Source organism: Pituophis catenifer, unplaced genomic scaffold, assembly GCF_029215685.1.
Source record: "Pituophis catenifer annectens isolate HBS135680 unplaced genomic scaffold, rPitCat1.0.hap2 SCAF_16, whole genome shotgun sequence".
NCBI lineage: Eukaryota > Metazoa > Chordata > Lepidosauria > Squamata > Colubridae > Pituophis > Pituophis catenifer.
Window position 1 is genome coordinate 20,037,691 of NW_027256896.1, and position 25,468 is coordinate 20,063,158.

A 25,468-nucleotide genomic window follows, 5' to 3' on the forward strand; every position below is an offset into this window, starting at 1 on the left:
TTTATGAAAGGTGACAAACAGTTAGCTGGAAAGAGATGTTAATAACATGGAAATGTCTCCGGCTTGAAAGTCGGCACAGAAATTATCTAATGCGTCTGTTGAAAGCCAGCATTGCCTCTGCCGTTAGATGTAAGGAGTGAATCTTCTCATTTGCATATAATTTCAGGTCTGGTATGTGTGTGTGTGTCATCTTTTGTGCAAAGCACGCAATTTCTTCTGCCACAGTGGAGCTTCTAGCCTTCTCCAAGGGTTTGGTCTTCACATGTTCTCCACCCTAGTAGAAGAGGTGGATCTTTCTGGGTTTGGAGCTGGGAAACTGGATGGACCCGATGCAGTTATTGGGCATGAGTTCATCAAAGAGAGGAGGGTGGGGGTATCAACTAATTTTCCGAAGCACCAGAAGACAAAGAAGCAACGGAGGGAAACTAATCAAGGAGAGAAACAACCTGGAAGTAAGGAGAAACTTCCTAACAGTGAGGACAATTAACCAGTGGAACTGCTTGCCACCAGAAGTTGTGGGTGCACCACCACTGGAGGTCTTTAAGAAGAGAATGGACATCCACTTATCTGGAATAGGGCCGTGATGGCGAATCTATGGCACGCGTGCCACAGGTGGCACACGTAGCCATATCGGTGGGCATGCGAGCTGACTTTCGTTGGCAAATGGGACATTTCTGGTCTCTGGGGGGGGGGGAGGCAATTTTCGCCCTCCCCAGACTCCTAGAAAGGCTCTGGAGCCTGGGGAGAGCAAAAAACGGGCCTTCTGGTCCCACCGGAAGTTGGCAAACGGGCCATTTCCGGCCTTCGGAGGGCCTCCAGGGGGGTAGGGAAGGCCGTTTTTGCCCTCCCCAGACTCCTAGAAAGGCTCTGGAGGCTGGGGAAAGCAAAAAATGGGCCTACCATGCCATCACGTGCCAGGAGTGCAGGAGGGAGTGTGTGGGAGGCGGGGCACATTGAATTATGGGTGCGTGCATTGAATTATGGGTGCGCGCATGCGAAAAAAAAACCCCAGCTCCTGGCACGCGATGGGCAAAAGGATAGCCATCACTGATATAGGGTCTCCTGCTTCAGCAGGGGGTTGGACTAGAAGACCTCCAAGGTCCCTTCCAGCTGTACTTGGATTGATCGATCTTTAGCGATTCGGGCTCATCAGCCTTGGACCAAGCTTTCATGGTGGGAAGAAGATCATTTGGGGCCAATGTTGGTGGAGATGGCCTACTTTTCTCCCCACACCTTCTGAGCAAATGCATGGACAAGAGTTTCCAACGTTAACTCTGAGGCCTCCAGATAGTTTTGAGCAAAATTGAGTTTTTAGAGAGAGGAAGTCATGTTTTTTTAGAAGTCAGCTTCCTCACCCATTTTCTCTTGTAACTCACACCTTGAGGAATGTTGGAGTTAGTTCTTGTGGGCTGACAAATCCAATACAGGGTAGTCCCCAACTTAACAATCATTCGTTTAGTGACTGCTTACATTCCCCATTTAATCGGAACCCCATTAGAGTCCGCTCACCTGCTTCTGAATGGTTGGGTACTCTTTAGACTTCTAAATGAAGACCCTTCCTCACATCAGGGGTGAAATCCAGCAGGTTCTGACAGGTTCTGGAGAACCGGTAGCAGAAATTTTGAGCAGTTCGGAAAACCGGCAAATGCCACCTCTGGCTTGCCCCAGAGTGGGGTAGGAATGGAGATTTTGCAATATCCTTCCCCTGGAGTGGGGAGGGAATGGGGATTTTGCAGTATCGTTCCCCTGGAGTGGAGAGGGAATGGGGATTTTGCAGTATCGTTCCCCTGGAGTGGGGAGGGAATGGGGATTTTGCAGTATCGTTCCCCTGGAGTGGGGTGGGAATAGAGATTTTGCAATATCCTTCCCCTGCCACGCCCACCAAGCCACACCCCGCCCACCAAGCCACGCCCACAGAACGGGTAGTAAAAAAAATTGGATTTCACCACTGCCCCACACCCTCAAGGTCTCCCATTACCTAATTTAATGTCTATAAACAGTTTGTCTTGGGGCACGGTGTTTGAGAGTTAATTTAAAAGGCACTTTAGTGAATTTTAGAGAATTCTTGGTAGGGCACCAAAACTGATCTTGCCCCGGGACCTTTTTCAGAATATCGCTGGGCCTGGAGAGATTTACCTGCTTTTTCGCCTCCTCTTAATAAACTCCTAAGCATCTGAGACCAGCCGGTCCGTTTCCAATGATAAACTTCACAATTAGATCTTTCCTGCCCAACTTTGCCAACGTTTTCTAATAAAATCCCATTAATATTTAATGCGCAATTATTAAATATTTAAAAATTTAAAAGTGAAATAGTTTTTTTTTTTTTTTTAAAGCGTCCGTGCGATGAATAATTTACGGGCAGCAAATGAGCTTACGCAGGGGAGGGGTTTGCGATGGTGGCGGGGAGTGCTCTGCAACTTGTCTTTTCCAGCTGCCTAAGTGAGGTTGCCCAGCGGCAGCTTCTCAGTTGGGTAGAGTGGTGACAGGACCATTCCCAGGCTTTCATGGCATGTGAGAATGGCCGTGGGAGACAGGGAAGAAATGCTGCCTATCGGAAGGGTTAGACAGCAATAGCACTTAGACTTATATACCGCTTCACAGTTCTTCGCAGCCCTCTCTAAGCAGTTTACAGAGTCAGCCTCTTGCCCCCAACAGTCTGAGTCCTCCTTTTACCCACCTCCAAAGGATGGAAGATTGAGTCAACTTTGAGCTGGTGACAATCGAACTGCTGGCAGTCGGCAGAATTCGCCTGCAATACTTCATTCTAACCACCGTGCCACCACGGCTCTTGGAAAGGACTAAAGACAGAGAGACATGGCTGAAAACTGAGCTACAAGAAGATCCCTCTCTTTCCCACTTCCTTGTCCCACACCAAGGCAGGATGACTTTTCCTTCACTTTTGTCCTCTCCAAAATCCCCTTGCTCTCCTCCCTCCCCCCCAACCCCTCCGGTTATTCTTGTTGCTTGGCTTCATGGGTTCTGCCTCCTCGCTGATCTGTCGGCTTTCTTCTGCCTAAGCAGTATTGCCTTTAAAAAATGGTTTTCATAAAGCGGGCTCCGGGAAGAGAAGTAGAACATGACAAATATTCCAATAAAGAGGGAGCAGATACCCCCATGATCTGGGACTCCAATGAGGAGGTCAGAGGGCTCCCCGAAAGTACACCCAAGGGAGCCATTGAGCATGGAAAGCAAACTCTTCAGTTCCAGCCGAAGGGCCAAAGGAAGAAACGGACTTTTGGGGGCAGGCGTGAATGGTTGACAATTACATGTATCCTCAACTTGGAAAATGACGACGAGGAAACCAAAGGAGTTAAAAACCAGGATCAGAGAAACCCAACTCCGAGGGTTACTCAGGAGAGTTGACCCCAAGATTAAGGAACATTGCCTTCTGCAGAGCTCCTTCCCTCTTGCTGACGCCGGGGAAGCGATGTTTGTTTTCCTCTGCACATCTGCAAGTTGTGACACCTCGCTATTCACCATGGAAGCTGCTCCATTAGTCTCAGCCATTATGCAAATAGAGAAGGCCAGGCTGACCTTTTCAATGAAGCGGGTGGCGACAGGGGAGAGGAGGGAAATAATGATGGCGGATTGGGTCCATCCTGCCTACCGTGAGAGATGGGAAATGGAAGATTGCACCGAAGAAATGTAGCATTCATGGTTTCAATTAATAAAGAGTTCACCAACTCTCGGTGCCTCTAATTTACATCTCTTGTAACGGTACGTGACGTGACAAAGATATTCTGCCTAGGGAACGATTAGATAAGAGAACACGGAGTCCACAGCTGTATAACAGGCAAAGAAAGAGACCCAGAAAAGAAACTGCCTAACTTATCAGCCTGAAAAAGAGACGGCAGGAGATTCCTGCTTTCAGACTTGCAAGGTTCTGTTAGTGTACTTGGCAAGAAAGTAGAATTAGTTCACGTCGGTGTCCGTGGAGATTCTCAGTCATCCAGGTTACTGTTTGTCCCAAAGGTGTTTTTTCACAAGGCAATAAACTGGACTTTATTTTTCCTTGAAGATGTTTCGCTTCTCACCCAAAATGCTTCCGTTCTGACTGAATGGTGGAGGATGGAAGGATTTATATTCCTTGCAGATAGCTGGTCATTTGCATTCTGTTAGAGAGTCATTGAGGCCACTTGGAGATGTCAACTCGCAAAGCATTCCTGGTCTGCTCTTGAGTTGCCATGTGTAGGAAAGGGGGGAAGACTGACGGAGCAGTTCAGCAACCACGTTCAAAAGCACATTCCACGCATACCTTCTTCAAGGTTGGATCTCAGATTACCAGAGCTGGATTGTGAGGCGTGTTTTCTACAGCCCGCAAAAGTGCCTCATTGGAGAATGTTGATTTATGACACAGACTGAGAGGAGGGGGGAAACAGGGTCAGAGTTGAGCCGTAAATTACGTGCGTGAGAGTTGACTTCACTCAGGTAGATGCTGACATGTTGCTCCTAAAAAAATAACTGGATTTCTTTTGAAACTTGGCTCGAGACTCATGATTTAATTAGGGCATCTGTTGGATGGCAGGTTTATCTGTGCCCTCAGGGTCACCTGACTAGTGCAAATGGGTGTAGAACCTTCTTGGAACTGCTGAAAGGAGATGGTTGGTGTCATATCTCCCCCACCCACCAAGCCACGCCCACCAAGCCACACGCATAGAACCAGTAGTAAAAAAATTTGGATTTCACCACTGCTTGGGAGCCTTCAAGAAATCTTCGTTACGCAAGATCTGACGGACACCCTGAAGTTAATGTCTTGGGAGGGGGGGCTGGAAGAAGAAAGGAAAAATAATTTTGATATTCAAGTTGTTTTTACCCTGGTACCAGCCATACGCATACAGTAGGCTCCATTTCACTGTCATAGAAATTAAAGCGCAGAGCAATAGCCTCATCTCGCATTGCTAAGTGTATCGGTGCACATAACTACTTACGAAATGGGGATATTTTTATTCCCTTTTAGCTTTTCAATGAATCGAGAGGAAAAAGGGATGTTAGGTAAAACAGAGTGGAAGATTTATCCTAAAAGATGCCTGTTATTGAAGGGGGTGGGGGGTGGGGGTGGGTGGGGAGGAATCACAGTGGGTATTAAATGCGCGCGAAAGTATCTATGATGGAACTGTATCTTGGAGACTGCCTTGGGGTTTTAAAAGATGCCAATGGTTGAGATAATTTCAGATTGTTTCCTGCTTTGCTTTTGATAAAAGATAAACTCACAGTCGCAGTGTCACCTAATGGGGGCCCTTTTTATTTTTCTCCAGGCTTGATTCAAGTTTTTCTCAACCATGTAGGAGCTCTTAAAATATCCTACTACCTGGGGTGAAATCCAGCAGGTTCTGACAGGTTCTGGAGAACCGGTAGCGGAAATTTTGAGTAGTTCGAAGAACCGGCAAATACTACGTCTGGCTGGCCCCAGAGTGGGGAGGGAATGGAGATTTTGGAATATCCTTCCCCCTGGAGTGGGGAGGGAATGGGGATTTTGCAATAGCCTTCCCCCTGGAGTGGGGAGGGAATGGGGATTTTGCAGTATCCTACCCTTGCCATTGTTTGTTTGGTACTCAATGTACAAGCTAGAATTTGTCGGTGTTGGCTGCCTTGTGACTCATTACATTATTCCTTAGGAAATATTAGGAAATTACTTAGGAAATTGTTTTTGGTACCCATCGCACCTCCTGGAACCAATTAACAACGGGTACCAAGATATCACTGTAATTACTTAGAAGTAGTTGTTTTCAGACCCCAAGTAAGAAAATAGTGAAATTTGGATTCTCACATTCAAAATTTTGCAACACCTCCTTTGGGAGCGGCTTCTAAATAATTCCTGTAGTCTGCTAAGAGTCTTTCTTTCTGTTCGTTTTCTCTGTTTTTTCCCCCCCATCCTTGCAGAAATCTTTTTGCTCAAAAATTTTTTTGTAGATGTGTGCTTTTCCTGGGCTGTATGTTTGAGATCTGCTCTCAGATTTTTAATAATAGTCGAGTGGTCTCTGAAGTCCATTTCCAAAACTTTGCTTTTCCTATCTTGTCAGTCCTTCAAGTTGTACACGGAGATATCTTTTAGGTTTTTCTCTTGCTGAAAGACCCAATCTTCTTTTAAGATTTTCTTTCTTTCTTTCTTTTTTCTTTTTGAACGAGAAGACTCCTGCAAGGAAAGAAGAGGGGGAAAAAATATCCCGAAGAATGACTTAAAAGACACTGAAATGAGTGGAAACGGATTCTTCTGCCAGACGGCGTCTTACAAAGCACTGATCTTCGAAAAGTGTTCGAATTTCTGCACCTGCTGTATTTCAGTGTTTTATTATTTGGAATCTGCAAACAGCTGCATATAAATAGTAGGCATTCAAATTTGCAGAAAGATATCATGTTTAACTGTACCAGGAATGTCAGCTTCTATTTACGTAGAGATTCGCTGAAATCTGCAATTTGACCAGGGGTGTCTAACTTTGCATACAACTGTGTGTTAAAGTCTGGGTTTGGTGTTTAAAATAGAAGAGTCCAATGGGCTAGGATTCTAATCCAATTCCTCTCGTCGTTGTTTGGAGGTATGAAACACCAGGGCGGTTTAAGAAGCTTGCGACCGGACTAGAATATCTGGAGACAGGTTGGTCCTGTGGTGACCTCCAGACTGGATCATTGTTTGGCCTGCTTTCTGCTTTTCTGGAGATCCAGCCAGCGTGATTACTGATTGAGACGGAAGCTTGTTTCACTGTAGGGTTTGCTAGTTAAAATTCTGCTTTGAACGCAGTGACATTTTCATTAGAAGACAGAAAAAGCTTGCCCCGTGTTTTGGTTGTTGTTGGGGTTTTTTTTTCCAAAATAGCTTGAATTATTCACTCTGGTTCATGTAAAGCATGTGGGGGTGGATGGCTAGGATTGAATAGTTTTTTGAAGGATGGGTATTTCAAAACGGAAAGTTAACAAGATGGGGACTTGCTAATCCCATCTTAACAAGTGTCTCTTTTCCTTCCCCCTAAATCCGTTTTGCCTCAAGGCCTTTCCAATCCAGTGTCAGGCCTGGAAGCCATCTTTTTCGTTGGGCCTTCAGGCCTGCCACATTTACTGCTGTGGGAAACTGGGAGGGGGGATTGTATGGAGCGAGGGTGATATGTAGTCATAATAACATTCCTTTCTCAGAGATTCAAGGACATCTTGCCCTGCACCTGGAGGGCTGGAACTGGGAGGCATCTCCAGTTGGGACGGTGCATTGATTGGACCATGTGATAAGACTTGTGGGTTCTGGGCAGGGACTTGGACTTTCCTTTGGGTGGAGAAAACCTGGAAGCTTTCAGATTCGGGTTTTCCCAGATGTGCCAATATGACATCTCTAATAAAATGGAACTTTGAGGAAACTCAAGCCTTGGAGTTTTCTTTCGTTGGGGGTGTTCCTTGGAAGCCTGGCATCCAGCTTGGCTTGCCTAAAAACACCAGATCAAATCCAATATGATGGCACTAGGATCCCATAGTCGTCTGTGAAACCTAGTTTTGGAGAAGAGCAGCACTTTGAAGACAGGCCTACAAAGGAGAGAGAGTTTTAGAAGCACATCAACTGCCCAACAAGGGGGTGGGGGAGGGAATCAGACATCTTGGCTGGAATACCAGTCCAGTTGCTATGGTAGCTTCCTGTTTGTGGCTCATCTCTTCTCCTAGAGACCTTCAGAGAATCCAAAGACCAGTTCTACTTGTTCTGCTGCCAGGAAGTATTTCTTACTCTCTCTTGGCTGTCCTCCTAGCCAAAATCAGGAACAAAGAGTTTATTCGCATCCTGATTCCCAAAACAGACCAAGAAGTCTCATAACTTCACCGCACGATCTCCTGAAGCGGCTCAGAAGATTTGGTGAGTGCCTGGCAGCCCCGAAAGCCTCAAACATCATCCGTTCTGAACGATTCCAGCCATTCTCTGCTCCTCCTCATCACCCACAAGAGTTCGGAGCAAGGAGGATAGAATTACATTAAAATTCAGATCTCGGCTCTTTTGATGGCTGGTGAGCTTTCCTAGCCAATAGATCAACCACAAGCCCGCATTAATAGACACTGAACTTGAACGTTTGATGCCGTGTTGGTAGCCCTTGACCAACCGTGATGGATATTCATTTCTTAGAAGATCTGAGCGAAGGATCAGAAGATGCACAAGCATCTCATCTTCCCTCCAGAGTAGATGCGGGTTTGGGAGTCAAAAAGTCAAGAGGGTGATTGACCCCACCCCTCCCACTACTACCCCAATACCCCCTTTTCCTCCTCCTCCTCTACACTACAATTACCCCGCCACCCTCTATGACATGCCTCTCTTCTCCTGCTCCTCTACTTCTCCCGCAGTTAAAATTTCGACTCAGAAAGCACAGCATGGATTGGATTGTTTTTTTGCCACGTTTTTCAGGAGCTCTCCAATTTCATTCCAAAGCCAGTTACCGGTAGTTTTTGTTTTTTTGTTTTTAAGGTGCCCAAATTGTTCCCGAAATGTAAAACACATCCTGCTTAAATGAGGACTTTGTTTTTCATTAACTGTGTTTGATTAAGCAAAATGAACTGGCCAGAGGATTGTCGCATTCCTGCGTGAGCAGTGAGAGACCCACAAGAGCCTCAGGCCATAATGCCCACCCCTCTTCTCCATCGTGGGCCCTCAGCATCCTTGAAGTTCAATAGATTGACCCCCTTTAAGGGAGGTTTCCTGAGTTGGAATAAAAGCCGGTGAGACTTTGGGAGGTTACTGGTGGGTGGTGATGCCAGCTCTTTTGCTAACGTCATCTTGCTTTTCAAATTTCCTTGGATGCTGACAAAGACAAGTAATCAGCCACCCCCGGAAACATTTGAATGGCTGCCTTTGCTGTTCCAGAAAGCAAGGTTAGGTCTTCTAGGTATTCTGTCTGCTATGGAAAAAGCGAGCCTGGGTTTTTATTTCTCCTGAGAGCATCAGTTGAAAAGCAGAGAAGCCAAATCCATCTCAGAGATTCTTTCCTTAAAGACTTGGGTTGCTTTACGCAATGGGAGAGGACAAAGAAGCCAATAGTGTCATGGCTTTAACAAGCCATCGTGGTAGAGTGGAGGAAAGGTTGGGTGAGATCTCACCATCTTCTTCGTAGACGAAGAACCAGATGACTCAGCTCTGTTGCACGGCTGAACCATATATCCAATATTTGAGGGGTTGTCACTGAGGAGAAGGGTCAACCTCTTCTTCAACGCTTCTGAAGGCAGGACAAGAAGTAACGAGTTGAAACTTATCAAAGAGAGATTCAACCTAGAACTAAAGAGAAACTTCCTACAGCGAGGACAATTAACCAGTGGAACAACTTGCCTCCAGAAGTTATGGATGCTCCATCACTGGAGGTTTTCAAGAAAAGACTGGGCAACCATTTGTCCTGAAGGGTGTAGGGACTCCTGCTTGAGGAGTTGGACTAGAAGACCTCTAAGGTCACTTCCAAGCCTATTATTCTGTACTCCATATCAGTCATTCCACAAAATGCCAAATAGTGGTTATAACTAAACTCTCTTTTCCAAGTAAAACTTTCTTAATATTTCTTCAAACTGGCCAACATTTGTTATAGGTGTCTAATATAACGATGCAGCTTAGAATGTTTTATATTTCTCCGAAAAGAGACCAAAGGTGTTTAGTTTCCCTGTCTTTGAACAAAATTTGTAGCAAGAAACAGTGGAGAAGGATCTCAATACTTGGGGATCTGCATTCTCAACTATCAGGTCTCTAAGCAAGATCTCTCTCATTACTGTTGCTGTTGTTGTTACATCAGTTGCAACTATGGGCCAAACCCCATGTAATGCAATGATTACAATAAAAAAAACAAATAAGCCCAACTTCAATCATAAGAAGGACAACCTTGCAGAGAGAAGCTCACCTAAACCTCAGATTCCATGTGTCAGCTTGACTTTGACTTGAGGAACATCAAGTCTGCAAGGACTTCCAAAATGCTAGCAGAATTCGCATTGATCGTCAGACGGTGGGAATAGGGTTCTGTGATTGGGGGCTGGTCCCTTCCAACCCGTACCCCCTCTTCAGCCTGTTTATCGATGCCAGGGAAAGAAGGAGGAGAATCAAAATGGAGTGTGATGGGAAACAGATGTCATTGATGGCTGAATCACTCAATCTCTTTCACGCTCATGCTAATTTATCTCCAAGGCTAGGAAGAAGCTGGTGATTAAAAGTCCATCTAAACAATGCAGGGGGGGGAGGCGAAAAAATGGGAGGGCAGCTTAATTCTGAAGGACGTGCTACTGAATCCCTCCTCCCATTCTTCTCCCAGCTATTCCCACCAGCTGAGCCAAGCCAACGCCTGATACTTTGGCGTTGAGAATTTGGACCGGAGAACTTGCATTGTATTCCGAAAACAAATGCACAGTTGGGTGCCTGGAATGTGCTAATACCCCTGGCAGCTTTTGTCAGCGATTAAACCCGCTGGGCACCAAAATGGATTGCAGTTCTTTTCTCTGGTAGGAGGAGCTTCTGTTTTTCCATCTACGGGGTCTTCGTGTTAGCTCAAGAGGGGCTAGGTCAGTGTTGGTGAACCTTTTAGGCACCAGGTGTCGAAACGGGAGCGCGAGCACGCACGCGGGGGAGCACCGGAAACCGGAAGAGCAGATCCCCGGTGCACATGTATGCACCGGGAAGCTGAACTTCCAGTTTCCAGCGTGCGCATGCATGCGTGCCAGTCACCTGGTCTTCTGGTTTCTGGCATGCATGCATGTGAAGACCAGTTGCCCGGCGCGCATGTGCGCTCTGAAAACCAGAAACTCAGCTTCCCAGCGCGTGCATGCACACCAGGGAGCTGCTCTTCCAGTTTCCGGGGCTCCCGCATGTGTGAAGACCAGCTGGCCAGTGCGCATGTGCCCACTGGAACCAGGAAGAGCTACAAGCGATGGCTGGCGTGCCCGGAGAGATGGCTCTGCGTGTCACTTCCGGCACGCGTGCTATAGGTTCGCCATCACCGTGCTAGGTGAATGCAACATGGGGAGGATATTGAGCAGAGGGGTTCATTAACCTTCTGGTTTCCATAGCTGATTAGGGTCAGGGCAGGTTTTTATCGAGGAGTGGAGAATGCCAGGAAGTGGCTGGAAGGAGACCATAGAAGGCCCATCTTAAGTCATGATGCTTCTGGCAGAGTAACCTGTGCCTTGATATCTGTCTTTAGTTGGGAGAACTGCATCCAGCAGCAGAACAGCTCTGGGAATAGCCAAAAAGTACATCTTGTATCAAAAGAGGAGCTGGGACGTTCCAGGTGAAGTCATCCATGGAAGTTTCTTCATCAGCACAGAGCTGATGGAACGGGTTGGTTAAAGGTGCCTAAGCCAATGTTCCTTCAGTTTTTTCAAGCTGCCTTACCAACAGCAGTGAGAACGTCTCCCAGGGCTTATGGCGGCTTGTATGCAGGGGTGGGCAAACTTTAATTTCATATTGTGAGATTTTATTTCCCCAGTTTTCTGTACCCCTCCTCCCTTTTCTCCAGGTGGAATGCATTATGCTCCTTTCCCGATCTCTAAATCTTTGAATACATACAACTAGATTCCTTCCTTCCTTCCTTCCTTCCTTCCTTCCTCTCATTTCATCTCCTTCTTCCCTCTTTTCCTTCCTTCCTTTTCCCTCCCTCCCTCTCTCCCTTCCTTCCTTCCTTCCTCTCATTTCATTTCCTTCCTCCCTTCTTCCCTCTTTTCCTTCCTTCCTTTTCCCTCCCTCTCTCCCTTCCTTCCTTCCTCTCATTTCATTTCCTTCCTCCCTTCTTCCCTCTTTTCCTTCCTTCCTTTTCCCTCCCTCCCTCTCTCCCTTCCTTCCTTCCTTCCTCTCATTTCATTTCCTTCCTCCCTCCCTCCCCCTTCTTTCCTTTCTTCTTCCTTTGTTCCTCCCTCCTTTCCCCTCCCTCCCTCTCTCCCTTCCTTCCTTCCTTCCTCTCATTTCATTTCCTTCCTCCCTTCTTCCCTCTTTTCCTTCCTTCCTTTTCCCTCCCTCTCTCCCTTCCTTCCTTCCTCTCATTTCATTTCCTTCCTCCCTTCTTCCCTCTTTTCCTTCCTTCCTTTTCCCTCCCTCCCTCTCTCCCTTCCTTCCTTCCTTCCTCTCATTTCATTTCCTTCCTCCCTCCCTCCCCCTTCTTTCCTTTCTTCTTCCTTTGTTCCTCCCTCCTTTTCCCTCCCTCCCTCTCTCCCTTCCTTCCTCTCATTTCATCTACTTACTTCCTCCCTCCCTCTATTTTCCTTCCTTTCTTCCCCCCTCCCTCCCTCCCTCTCTTGCACCTTACATAATAACATGCTTCCTTCTACCACACTAACCAGCCACTGCAACAACAGACACTAGGACCGTGAGTTCTATCCAGGTGAACAATACGGGCATCTTCCATCTAGATGCCCTTTAATTGCTAGGATCTGGGTGCTGTTCTCCAGCTCACTCTACAACCGGAGTTTTGTACAACGCGGTCAGATCATCGTCAAGAGCAAGGTTTGGGGCTGGGGGAGCACTGATGGGAAAACAGCACCCCTGGGAACCCAAAGAGAACAAGGCCTCTCCGCGAGAGCGAAGCCTAACCTTTTGGGGTGCAGGTGGCTCGTGCGTCACTGATATTCCGGCGTGTTTTCCCTCCCCTTTAACTGTGGCGCCCTCTGAATTCAAATGTTAGGTCCAGGCTGTGAGACCTGGTCTCTTGAAATTGCCGAGTGCCATGTCACACGAAGGGAAGCGTCGTTGTTACCGTAACCGGCAGCGTCACCTTTAATAAGCAGGCCGTATAAAAACTAAATTAGAAAGTGCAGAACATTCCTTGAATGACTGCCGATGTTCAGCTGGAGCCACCTGCGTCCTCCTCTCCCGCAGCCCGATGGCCCGTATGGTCATGTGGCCACGGAGGTGATGGGAGAAAAGACGTCACAGCCTCCGGAGAGCAAGTGTCTCTGTTTATTATGGGAATCAAAGCCTTCTGAGCTGGTGTGTTGATAAAACAAGCTGACTTAGGTGGCATCTCCGACTTGTGTTTAACTAAAGCTCTTCTCGGTAATTAATGGGGGGATAAATTGTGGCTTAATTACTCAGAAAGCACCTTGGGTGAAGGATTCATGGTAATTGTTGTGTATCCCCCTGAAGGATTCACTCCACTGGCAGCAAACTTTCCTAACGATAAAATACTGGCTGAGTGGCAGCCAACTCAGCTGCCTTCTCTTGGCCAAAAAACTGCCAGAGAAAGAGAGGGATGGCATTCAGCTACACAGTTTGTTGTTTTCTGTAGTTTGGAGAGAATTTTTTTTCCCCCCTCTCCTGCTTTTTCCGTACAGCTTGAATTTGTTCTGCTGTTAATCGAGTTCCTAAGTTTGGCAGAAGAATAGAATGGAATGGAATGGAATGGAATGGAGGGGAGGGGAGGGGAGAGGAGAGGAGTAGAATGGAGAGGAGAGGAGAGGAGAGCAGAGGAGGAATAGAATAGAGAGAAGAGAAGAGAGGAGAGAAGAGGAATAGAATAGAGAAAAGAGAAGAGATAATAGAATAGCATAGCATAGCATAGCATAGCATAGAATAGAATAGAATAGAATAGAATAGAATAGAATAGAATAGAATAGAATAGAATAGAATAGAATAGAGGAGAGGAATAGAATAGAATAGAATGGAGAGGAGAGGAGAGGAGAGGAGAGGAGAGGAGAGGAGAGGAGAGGAGAGGCATAGAATAGAGAGAAGAGAAGAGAAGAGAAGAGAAGAGAAGAGAAGAGAAGAGAGAATAGAATAGAATAGAATAGAATAGAAAACAGAACAGAACAGAACAGAACAGAACAGAACAGAATACTTTATTTGGCCAAGTATGAGATCTACCGTTAATTTACAAGTCTGGTGGCAGTTGGTAGGATTTTGGGAGGATTTCCCATGCACTCAGGCCTAACTTCTTCTGTCTTGTTCAGGTAACATTTTCCCCTTTGTTTCCTTAAGGACTTGGTTCCTTCTCACCTACCTGCCAAAGGGATCTTTCAGGCAAGATTTCTGGATTTTGTCCACCCTACTTATGAGTCTACTTCATCTTTAGACAAGGCAGCTTCGTCCTGGTCTCACACGGCCCTTCAGTCTCACCCAACCTGGGCAGCCTTAGTCCTTGGTTCAGTTTTTCCGGCGCCTTAACAGAAACTCTTTGGAACAGCATTAATTCGCTTCTCCAATCTTGCTTTCTACTACCTCTGCTGATTTTTCTCATCTACCTACAGATCCTGTGGGAACGATTCCTGACCACTCTATTTAAAAAAAAAAATTGTAATCTCTTTTCTGCTTCATTTCAGAATTAAAGAAACAACTGGAAAGTGCGGAGTTGAAAAACCAGCGCTTAAGGGAGATCTTCGGAACCAAGATTCAGGAATTTCGCAAAGTGTGTTATAAACTGACCGGTTACCATATCGATATTACAATCGAGAATCAATACCGTCTGACGTCCATCTACGCCGAGCACAGAGAAGACTGCTTGATCTTCAAGGCAAGTTATATTTTTTTTCCCCTACTTATTTAAGCAACAAATAACAACCCATAGCATTCAAGTTAAACAATTCATCGTAATTGTAAATACCGCATCCAACACCACGTTTAATCTGGTCCGAACAGCCAGGGAAATGGCCAGATTTTCAGAGCCTTACACATGTTGTCACAAGGAAGTCACAACTGCTGCATCCAACAACTGTTAGAGGGGACACAGAATGTAGACGGATGACACATCTGCAATTTTTAGTGCTGGAATCCGGCAATGATCTTGAAACACAAGGAAGGGTAATTCATCTTTTGAACCAGGATATGGGATCTCGCTTAATTCAACCTTGGAGAACCCCAGAGGAAAAATCTACAAGGGTTCTTGTAGATCAGGAGTGTCAAACTCAAAACACGGGGGGGGGGGCAGATCCGCCCCACGGGGTGCTTAGATGTGGCCCGCGAGGCTGCCTCGGTCCACGGTGCCTCTGCCAGCATGCAACCCTCCCCGTTTTTGCTGGCAGAGGGTTGCAGGAGGCCGTCGCAGCCAAAAACAGAGTTCGGGAGTCCGTTTTCCCTGGCCACCACGGGTGCCCGCGACACCAGTGACGTTGAGCTGGACACCCCCACCCCAACCCCACCCCGAAGTCAAACACAACCCTGATATGGCCCTCGATGAAATCGAGTTTGACAGCCCTGTTGTAGATGGATGTCATGTGTTATCCACGTTGAAAGATTTGCAGGGGCTATTTTGAGCTGCTCCTGGCGCGCCGGCGGTGTGAATCTACGTCTTTGCTATGGCTCCCTGCCTCTTGTTTCTTTCTTTCTTTCTTTCTTTTTTTTAAAGAAAAACCCCTTAAAAGTGCTCTCGTAATACGTCTCAACAGGGTCTGAGAGGCAGACAATTTTGTACAAAGTAATATATTAGAATTATCCTTGGTTTTGGCAGATATAGTCTATTACGGTCGCTGGTTCATTAAAGGCCTTAGTTGGTTATAGATATTTCTCTTATTTATGTAAGTGACTGTAACATGGAAGCAGCTCATTGATCAATAACGGTGGCTCTGCTTATTAGCTTAGATTTGAAGAATTTCATTTCCCCACCCCCCAGTAAGCCGAGTTGGATAACTTCAGTCTTCTAAATACCGCCATTGAAGGAAAATACGACATTCAGCTGCAGGGCTTGGCAGCATGTTTGCGTCCTGTCAAAACTCCAAATAAGCCTGTTTTGGAATGTAAATGAGGCTGAGCGGGATGCTTTTACCAATAACCCATTTTAGAGGCTATAAAGGCGAATATTTGCAGCTCAGGGTTGAAATGAAGGGTCTTTGGTGGGGTGTTTCCTTGCAGGCATTTCATGATCCAAGCTAGGGTAACATCATCAGAGCTAAAAGGGAGCACTGTCAAACTTCTGCCACTGAGGATGTTACCTAGTTGGGTCATGAAACATCTGCAAAAAAACCACCAAGCTCCAAAAACCCCATAATTCTTCTTCTTCTTCTTCTTCTTCTTCTTCTTCTTCTTCTTCTTCTTCTTCTTCTTCTTCTTCTTCTTCTTCTTCTTCTTCTTCTTCTTCTTCTTCTTCTTCTTCTTCTTCTTCTTCTCCTTCTCCTTCTCCTTCTCCTTCTCCTTCTCCTTCTCCTCCTTCTCCTCCTCCTCCTCCTCCTCTTTCTCCTTTTCCTCCTCCTCCTCCTTCTCCTTCTCCTCCTCCTCCTCCTCCTCCTCCTCCTCCTCCTCCTCCTCCTCCTCCTCCTCCTCCTCCTCCTCCTCCTCCTCCTTCCTCTTCTCCTCCTCTTCCTGCAAACTCCATTCCATCATCTGGCACTGATGATGTCACTTACATGGGTCATGAAATGCCTGCCAGAAAAACCATCAAGCTCAGAGAGCTCCAGGGAGCCTACAATCCTCCTCTTCCTCCTCTACTCTGCAAACTCCACTCCCTTCTAGCACTGAGCCCCAAGCTTCCATGCTGCCAGGCCCCACATTAGAACCCGTTATCTATCCTTAGCCCCACTTGAAGACGTGCGGACTTCAGTTCCCAGAATTCCCCAGCCAGCATGCTGGAGAGCTTTTAAGACATGTGGATGCTGCAACCAACCTTGAACACTGTTTACTGTTCATGAAGTTGTCATTGGGATCTTTGCACACCAGGACTTGTGGAAAAGTAAGGATTCACCCAACCATCTTCTACTTCTTCTTGTTCTCACCAAGCGAACGTGGTTACCTGGTTTTGATCCGATGGTGATTCACTGACAAACAAGTCTGCCAAACAATCAGGGAATGGAGGTATTTTTAGAATAGGAAGAAGGGTAGTGTGTGGGAGGCAGAAACGTTTTTCACAAGTCTATCACTCCTTTTACAAAATAAAAATCTTTATCAGGGTCCACCCTGAGTCATTCCTAGTATAATAAACTCAATAGGCATCCTTTATTTTTTATTTATTTTTTTGGTAGGAGCCCATTAAATTAACAGCTGGAGTCTATCCCGGTGTTCGATTCACATTTGTTTAAGGAGCTACTTGAAAAGGTGGGAAGTCTGAAGACAGAAAATTGAAATAATTTTTATCTGGATGATGGTGCCTGGCATTTTAACCAGGGGGGGTGAGGGCTGGAGCTTCAGTGTGAAACAGCATTATTTAAAGAGGACAAAATTAACAGAGCAAGAAAACATCTGTGAGACATTGACACACATTAATAATGTGCATTAACTTGCAAATTTATTGTGCAGGCCTGAAGGGATCACTTGTGAAGGCGCAGCCATGGAAGGTAGCAGCTCATTTTTCTCTCTTCCTTCTAGAGTTCATTTGCCATTTCCTGATGAGGCATGCAAAATAAGCTTGCTTATTGCTTGGCCCTCCGTTTCTCATTTCGTCCCCCTGCTTGGAGCTTCGCTTACGCTTCTGAGGTTCCACAGAGAAGCCTAGCTGAACTAAACCCCGAGCAGCATCTCAGAGGGCAGATTTTAGGCGCTGGTGGGTGACTACAACTCCCACAAGCCATGGCGGCTAGGTCTGGAGAGTTAAGTGAACGTTAAAAAATCTGGAGGGCAACGTGTTGAAGAGAGGATGAGGGAATAGCCTTGAGGGAGAAGCAGAAGATGTGGGGTTCTTGGTGCTCTCTGAGCTTGGAGGTTTTCTTGTAGACTTTTATGACCCTAACTAGGTAACATCATCAGTGCTAAAGGGAGTGGGGTTTTCTCCCTGTTTACACACAAGTGGCTTGCCTTGTCAGTGTCGGTGGGAGTGTTCTTGGTAGGTCCTTGATTAGGCTGTGGTTGGTAGTTGGTAGTTCCTTGATTGGGGTATTGTTTATTGCTCGCTGTCAATCTCTGCTTATCTGGGTGTTGATTGCCAGTCAGGAAGTGTTGTGCTCTCTCAGCTTTTTTTTTTTTTTTTACTGTCTCTTTTGAATGGTATGTAAATGTTGTTTATCTGTATGTGCCCTGTTGATGGCTGATTCGTCTGAATGCCGGGCTTCCAGGAATTCTCTAGGTTTTTTTGTCTTTGTTTCGAACTTGGCTTGGTCTAGGATTGTCGCCGTCTCCCAGTTGAAAGTATGGTTGAGTTTGTCCATGTGTTGTGCAGTTAAGGAGTCTTCATCATGTCTTCTGACTGCTAGTTGGTGTTCATGGATGTGGAGAGAAGGAAGCCAATATAAAAACTTGAGTGTGGGATAGGGTTGTAATCTACGAAGGCATGGCTGTCTGGGAAATTCTGGGAGTTGAAATCCATCCACCTTAAACTTGACAAGATTGAGAGTCTGTCTATCTATCTATCTATCTATCTATCTATCTATCCATCTATCCATCTATCCATCTATCCATCCATCATCCATCCCTATCTATCCATCCATCCATCCATCCATCCATCCATTATATCTGTCTGTCTGCCTATCTATATCAATTATCTCTCTCTCTCTCTCTCATATCTCTATCTATCATCTATCTATCTACCTATCATCAATATCATCTCTATCTGTATTTTTATCTATTTATCATCTCTCTCTCTCTCATATGTCTACCTGTCTGTCTACCTATCTATATCTATATCTATATCTATATCTATATCTATATCTATATCTATATCTATATCTATATCTACCAGTATCTATCTATCTATCATGTATGTTGCCCATCTCACCAAACACGACTCTTTTCTCCTGCTGAAACACAGAAGTCCTTCAGTATTTTTCCATTAGAAGCCAGGACTAGCAATCTAATAAAACATTACCTATTAAAGAATTATTTGGTGTACCTTGTCACTTATAAGGAGCAGGTTACTAAACTGCTGATGGTTTTATGATGGCAGGTTGATTACCCTCCATAGTCTGAATGACTAATCTGTATCATAATGGTTCTCTGGTTATTAATCTGTATTTGTTAATATGTTCCCTGAGTAGAAAGGATCCAATTTGTGGGAGTACATATCAAAACAGAGCAGCACTTCAAACCGAGGTCTAATGTGTTTGTGAATTCAGAAATATATATTTAAAAAAATAGTGTTTGTGATACTAATTCATGTCTTCTAGCTGTATCCTTCATGAAGCACAGTGCTCTTGAATCTATTGTGCATGAAGTTTTATCTCCTATTGACAAGTATATCTAGATATATCTTTTTTTTTTTTTAAAGCATATTTACGAAGGCTGAAATGAAAAACATACTGCTGTGGACATGCTGTTAAAGTTTATATGCATGCAGAAAACATGATTTAGCAGCTGTCAAGCCCAGGAGAGCCAGAGGTTGGGTTTGCAGATTAAAAAAGTAGCTTTATATCAAGAAAATAAGCATGTTTTAATTACCGTAAACGTCACAATTGGTAACAGAGAGAGAGAGAGAGAGATAGCTAGGCAGGCAGGCAGGCAGGCAGATAGACATAGATATACAGATATAGATAGATACATATGCAGAATAGACAGAGAGAGAGACTGATAGATGATAGATGTAGAGAGATACAAAGATGGATGGATGGAGAGAAAGAAAAAGAGGAAAAGAGAGATACAGAGATGGATGGATGAGAGAGAGAGAGAGAGAGAGAGAGAGAGAGAGAGAGAGAGAGAGAGAGAGATGATAGATAGATAGATAGATAGATAGATAGATAGATAGATAGATAGATATTATTATTTTATTTATTTTATTTTATTATTCATATTTCTATGCTGCCCACTCTCCGAGGATTCTTACACCAAAGGCGGTATACTAAATAGCCTATTGCCCCCAACAATCTGGGTCCTCATTTTACCCACCTCGAAGGATGGAAGGCTGAGTCAACCTTGAGCCGGTGAGATTTGATCCGCTGATCTGCTGAACTAGCAGTCAGCTGAAGTAGCTGCAGTACTGCACTCTAACCACTGCGCCACCTCGGCTCCCATAGATAGATAGATAGATAGATAGATAGATAGATAGATAGATAGATAGATAGATAGATAGATAGATAGATGGATGATAGATAAATATTCACCAGCCAGTGTTCTCCAGATTTCTTAAGACCTCAGCTGCCAAAATTCCCAGTTTGCATATCTACTTTTCATTCTTCGAAGGAAATTAAATTAAATTAAGATGATCGAAAAGTAAGGAATTAAAACAGTTAAGGATTTTCCCTCTCTCTCCCCCCCCCACCCCATGTTCTAATCCATCATCAAATGTGAATTTCATCCCCACCTTAATTATAAAATCAATAACGTTCTTCCCTAATGCAAATCTCCAATGATTTGGAAAATAGATTGCACTTTAATTCTCTCGGCTGGCTTTTGTAACCGGGAATCAGCCATTGATAAAAGGAGATGGATCCAATTCCCAGGCAGAGATACGGGTAACGCCCCCAGCATCCTTCCGAGCGCTTAATTGGGTTTCTGATTCTGTTGGAAGAAGGTCACCGGAGGACGCGGCATTATGCTTGAGCTTATTTAGAAGTCTATCCGTTGAACGTATATGGAAGCTCAGCTTGAAATGTTCCTCTTGACGTTCGCTTCCGCTGCCCTGCATCCTATCTCTAGAAGAAGACCACCTTCTGGCCACCCAGAAAAGGAGACCTGAGCTTTATTTGTTTTGGCAAGTATCTAGCTTACATCAACATTCATAGAGAACTCATCACCCTACATTGTCTTGGCCTAAAATCTGCAGAAAGGGTGTTGCTTTCTCCATGATGGATCCTGAACTTCAGGCAGGTGCTAACTCAATCCACGTAAGCTTTCAGAATATATTTTGGAAGATTAGAAAGATGGTGCCTTGGATTTTAAGGAAGGTGATGGTAAGATTGCAATTTCCCACTGGACTGTAGGACAGAAGGAACAAGGGGCTGTCACAGAGAAGGAGTCAATCTATTTTCCAAAACACCTGAGGGTAGGACAAGAAGCAATGGATGGAAACTAATCAAGGAGAGAAACAACCTAGAAGGAGTCAACCTATTTTCCAAAGCACTTGAGGACAGGACAAGAAGCAACGGATGGAAACTAATCAAGGAGAGAAGCAACCTAGAACTCAGGAGGAATTTCCTGGCAGGGAGAACAATTAACCAGTGGAATGGCTTATCTCCAGAAGCTGTGGGTGCTCCATCACTGAGGTTTTTAAGAAGGGATGGGCAACCATTTGTCCAGAATAGTATAGGTTCTCCTGCTTGAGCAGGGGGTTAGACTAGAAGACCTCCAAGGTCCCTTCCAATAACATTCTACATTCTGGTGTTATTCCTGACCCCCCTTGAGTTGTTACCAGCTGCCCAGCCTAACCAGTTGCTGGATATAAGTCTTGAGCATCCAGAAATATTAAAAGTCATTTTTAGAATCCCATTATCACCTAGATTTCGGCTGCCAGCTCAGGAAACTTTTTAAGTTCTCCTTCTTGGATAGGTTGAGTGCCAACCGAAGAACAGCCTGAAGGCACCTAATGGGATGCTTTGACTGCAGGTAAAATAGCTCCCTTTTTAATTTCGCCAGCTGGAAGTTCCTCTGGGCCATTCCTCACATTATGCAGGAGGAAAACCCAGATTGGATCAAGCCGAATCCCTCCAAGCCTCTTGGACCATCATCCCCTACCCAGCACACTGGTATCATCCGGTTTCCCTCCGGTTATACCGGTTTGCCAGTTAGCATTTATTTATTTATTTATTTTTTACAAAATTTGTGATTTGGCTCTTGTTCGGGCGAACGAGCCTGTGCCACCTTCCTGAATCCCCAGACGGTTTTCCCTGAAGAGGTTTCAGTCCTGCATGTTTTGGGGGTTGTTTTTTTGCTTCTTTTCCGTCCTTGCAATGTGGCTTCCCGTCTCATTTTTTTGATCGAGCACGTTCCCGGGGCCGCCGTCCCGCATCCTTGCACACACAATCAGAAATAACCGCGGAGCTCATTGGTGGAAGCGGCCAGCCGTGGCGAGATTGATTAGAGATTGCGGGCCTCGATTAAGTTCTCATTCTGGTTAATTACCTGTTGTTTTATATTTTTTGGGGGGTATTTTGTTTTCAATTTTCCCTGCACGGTTTCCTGCAAGATTTGGCCTCGGCTCAGCTCGGCTCAGCTCCGGAAGCAAATGCCATTCGAGAAGCAGCTTAATGTCTTTCTGTCAAATGAACGCTATCAGATTTTTGTAGGAAAGGTCAACCCTGTGAATGACTTTGTGTGTGTGGTGCCTGCCTTAATCTTCTGCGGCAAACAGGGCTTGGCCATCATGAATAACAGAGTTGGAAGGGGCTTTAGAGGTCCTCTAGTCCAACCCCTTTCTCAGGCAGGAAACCTTATATCAGTGTTTCTCAACCTTGGAAGCTTGAAGATGGGTGGACTTCAACTCCCAGAATCCCCCAGCCAGCAGCGCTGGCTGGGGGATTCTGGGAGTTGAAGTCCACCCATCTTCAAGCTTCCAAGGTTGAAAAACACTGTCCTGTAGCATTTCAGACAAATGTTGCGCCCCTTTCTGGATCGGGACTCCTTGTGCACAGTCACTCATGCCTTGGTTACGTCACGCCTGGACTACTGTAACGCTCTCTACATGGGGCTCCCCCTGAGGAGCACCCGGAGGCTCCAGCTGGTGCAGAATGCGGCCGCGCGGGTGATTATGGGAGCGACGTGGCGCTCCCACGTAACATCTCTCCTGCGCGAGCTGCATTGGCTCCCGGTGGTCTTCCGGGTGCGCTTTAAGGTGTTGGTTCTCATCTTTAAAGCGCTCCATGGCTTAGGGCCAGGGTATTTGCGAGACGGTCAGGCAATGTCGGCTGGCGGCCCCCAGGGGGCGAGCCTTCTCTGTGGGGGCACCCGCCCTGTGGAATGAGCTGCCTCCTGGAATACGATTGATCCCGGACCTCCGGACCTTCCGTAAAGCCCTGAAGACGTTTTTATTTCATCAAGCCGGCCTAGCCTAAATGGTTTTAATTGGGATTTTAAATTTTATGGATTTGGGGTTTTAAATTGGGTAGCCAGTGATTTAATTCTTTTAATTATCTTAACTTTTGCATTTGTATGTTTTTTAATTTTGGCTGTTCACCGCCCTGAGTCCCTTCCGGGAGAAGGGCGGTATACAAATTAAATTTAAAAAAAAAAAATGGCTTTCCAGTCTCTTCTTAAAAGCCTCCAGTGATGGAGCACTCACAACTTCTGGAGGCAGGCTATTCCACTGGTTAATTGTCCTCACTGTTAGGAAGTTTCTCCTCAATTCCAGGTTGCTTCTCTCCTTGATTATTTCCATCCATTGCTTCTTGACCTGCCTTCTGGTGCTTTGGAAAATAAGTTGATCCCCTCTTCTTTGAGGCAACCCCTCAAATACTGGAAGACTGCTATCATGTCTCCCCTGGTCCTTCTTTTCACTAGACTTGTTGTTGTTAGTTGCAAAGTTGTGTCTGACCCATCGCGACCCCATGGACAATGTTCCTCCAGGCCTTCCTGTCCTCTACCATCCCCCAGAGTCCATTTAAGCTCAAGCTGACTGCTTCAGGGACTTCGTTCTCTGCCATCCCCTTCTTCTTTTGCCCTCCATCGTTCCCAGCATGAGGCTCTTCTCCAGTGAGTCCTTCCTTCTCCGTAGGTGGCCAAAGCATTTGAGTTTCATCTTCAGGATCTGGCCTTCTAAAGAGCAGTCAGGGTTGATCTCCTCTAGGACTGACCGGTTGGATCGCCTTCCAGTCCAAGGGACTCGCAGGAGGCTTCTCCAGCACCAAAGTTCAAAGGCCTCCATTCTTTGGCGCTCAGCCTTCCTTATGGTCCAACTTCCAAATCCTGCAACCGTTCTTCATACGTTTTAATCTCCAGGCCTTTAATCATCCTCGTTGCTCTTCTCTGCATGCTTTCTAGAGGCTCAACATCTTTTTTACATCGTGGTGACCAAAACTGGATGCCGTATTCCAAGTGTGGTCTTACCAAGGCCTTATCAACACACCAGGTGATCCTGATTCGATCCCTCTGTGAATGCAGCCTAGGATTGCGTGGGCTTTTTTGCCGGCTGCACAACGAGGAGAAGCAGGAGGTCTCAAGTCCTTCTGGGGACCTTTTCACCATCCTTCCTTCCATCTCCCATTTGGCTCTAATCATTCCGACAAATTTATTCCCTTCCGTTCGTTGTCTGTTTGATAGGCTTGGTCTCCCAGAGCCTGTTTTACATTGTTCGTTTCCTTCCGCTATTTGGCTAAACAATTTCTTTACCTCCTGGTGGAATCTTAAGTGTTTTCTTTTCTTCTTCTTCTTTTTTTTTTTACTTTTTAAATTAGTCTGATCTGCTAAAGAATAGTTTAATCTAAAAGAAAACCCAACAGAAAGATAATCCCCAAATCCCAGTGGACTAAGAGCTAACAAAGATCTCAGTTGTGGTCTGGATTGATTCTCTGGCGGAGGCTTTTAAGGCTTTAGAAATTTCAGGTGTTCAGAAGGGAGGGGGTTTGCGTTTGCAGTCGGATAGCAAGGAGTTGAGGCTTTTATTTTATTTTGTTTTTTAAATATTTGCCCGGTGGGAACCTTCAGCAGGAGCGACCTAGCCTTTTTTTTTCTCAGTTCCTTGAAGTTGAAACAGAATAATTGTCAGATGTTTTTTCAAAGTTACGCTCTAATTTTATGGACTTTTTAATATGTGCACGTACCATCAAGACCCAGGACGGTCTAATGGAGGGGGAGGGGGTGTCCAACTTTGACAACTTTTGAGACTTGTGGATTTCAACTCCCAGAATTCCCCAGGCAACATTCTGGGTTTTAAAGTCCACACGTCTTAAGGTTGAGAAACCCTGCTCTAAAGTCAGAGCTACGCCACAATCGTTGCTTGAAATGCACAAGTCCTAGGCCTGTGATGGCGAACCTATGGCACGCGTGTCCAAAGTGGCACACGAAGACATCTCGCCCAGCACGCGTGGCCTTGCCTGTTTGTCTTCCAGGTTTCTGGCGTGCATGCGTGCGTGATGATCAGCTGTCCTTCGCACATGCAGCAGTGCCGAACACGGTTGTACGCACGCGTGCCGGCCAGCTGATTGTTGGATGCACATGCACGCCAGAACTCAGAAGTTTGGCTTTTCTGAAACGCAATTCCTTCACGCACGTACAGTGCCAAAAATTGGCCTGTGCATGCACACCAGCCAGCTGAATGTTGGGCACGCATGCACACTAGAACCTGGAAGTTCAGCTTTTCCAGAGCGTGGTCCCAACGAGTGTGCGCGCCGTTTTGAGGGTAGGAGTTGAAACGGTTTGTGTCCAGGATGCGAATGGTCTATAAATATTTTCACAGCCCTCTTTTTGACTTGTGCAGTATACAGGTCCTCAATGGAAGGCAGGTTTATTTATTTATTTATTTATTTATTTATTTATTTATTTATTTATTTATTTATTTATTTATTCATTCATTCATTCATTCATTCATTCATTCATTCATTCATTCATTCATTCATTCATTCAATTTGTATGCCGCCCCTCTCCGAAGACTCAGGGCAGCTCACAATGTATTTAAAATCATTATAAAAAACATTTAAAAATTAAAAACATTAAAACTCATTCACACCATTCATGGCCGGATCTCGCCGGATCGCAAGAGCGAGATCGACGGCCGCAGGCCTGCTGGAAAAGCCAGGTCTTCACCGCTTTTCGGAAGGCCAATAGGGTGGGGATGGT

General features: G+C 45.5%; 1 protein-coding gene across 1 annotated transcript in view; it reads left to right on the top strand.

Annotated features, from left to right (window-relative positions):
- Positions 1-15,281, top strand: part of MAD1L1 (mitotic arrest deficient 1 like 1) — a 250,357-nt gene extending 235,076 nt beyond the window's left edge. Inside the window, 2 exon segments of the mRNA XM_070955353.1 lie at positions 14,233-14,423; positions 15,255-15,281. Of these exon segments, the coding sequence (XP_070811454.1) occupies positions 14,233-14,423; positions 15,255-15,281 (218 nt within the window).
- Positions 15,282-25,468: the final 10,187 nt, after the last annotated feature.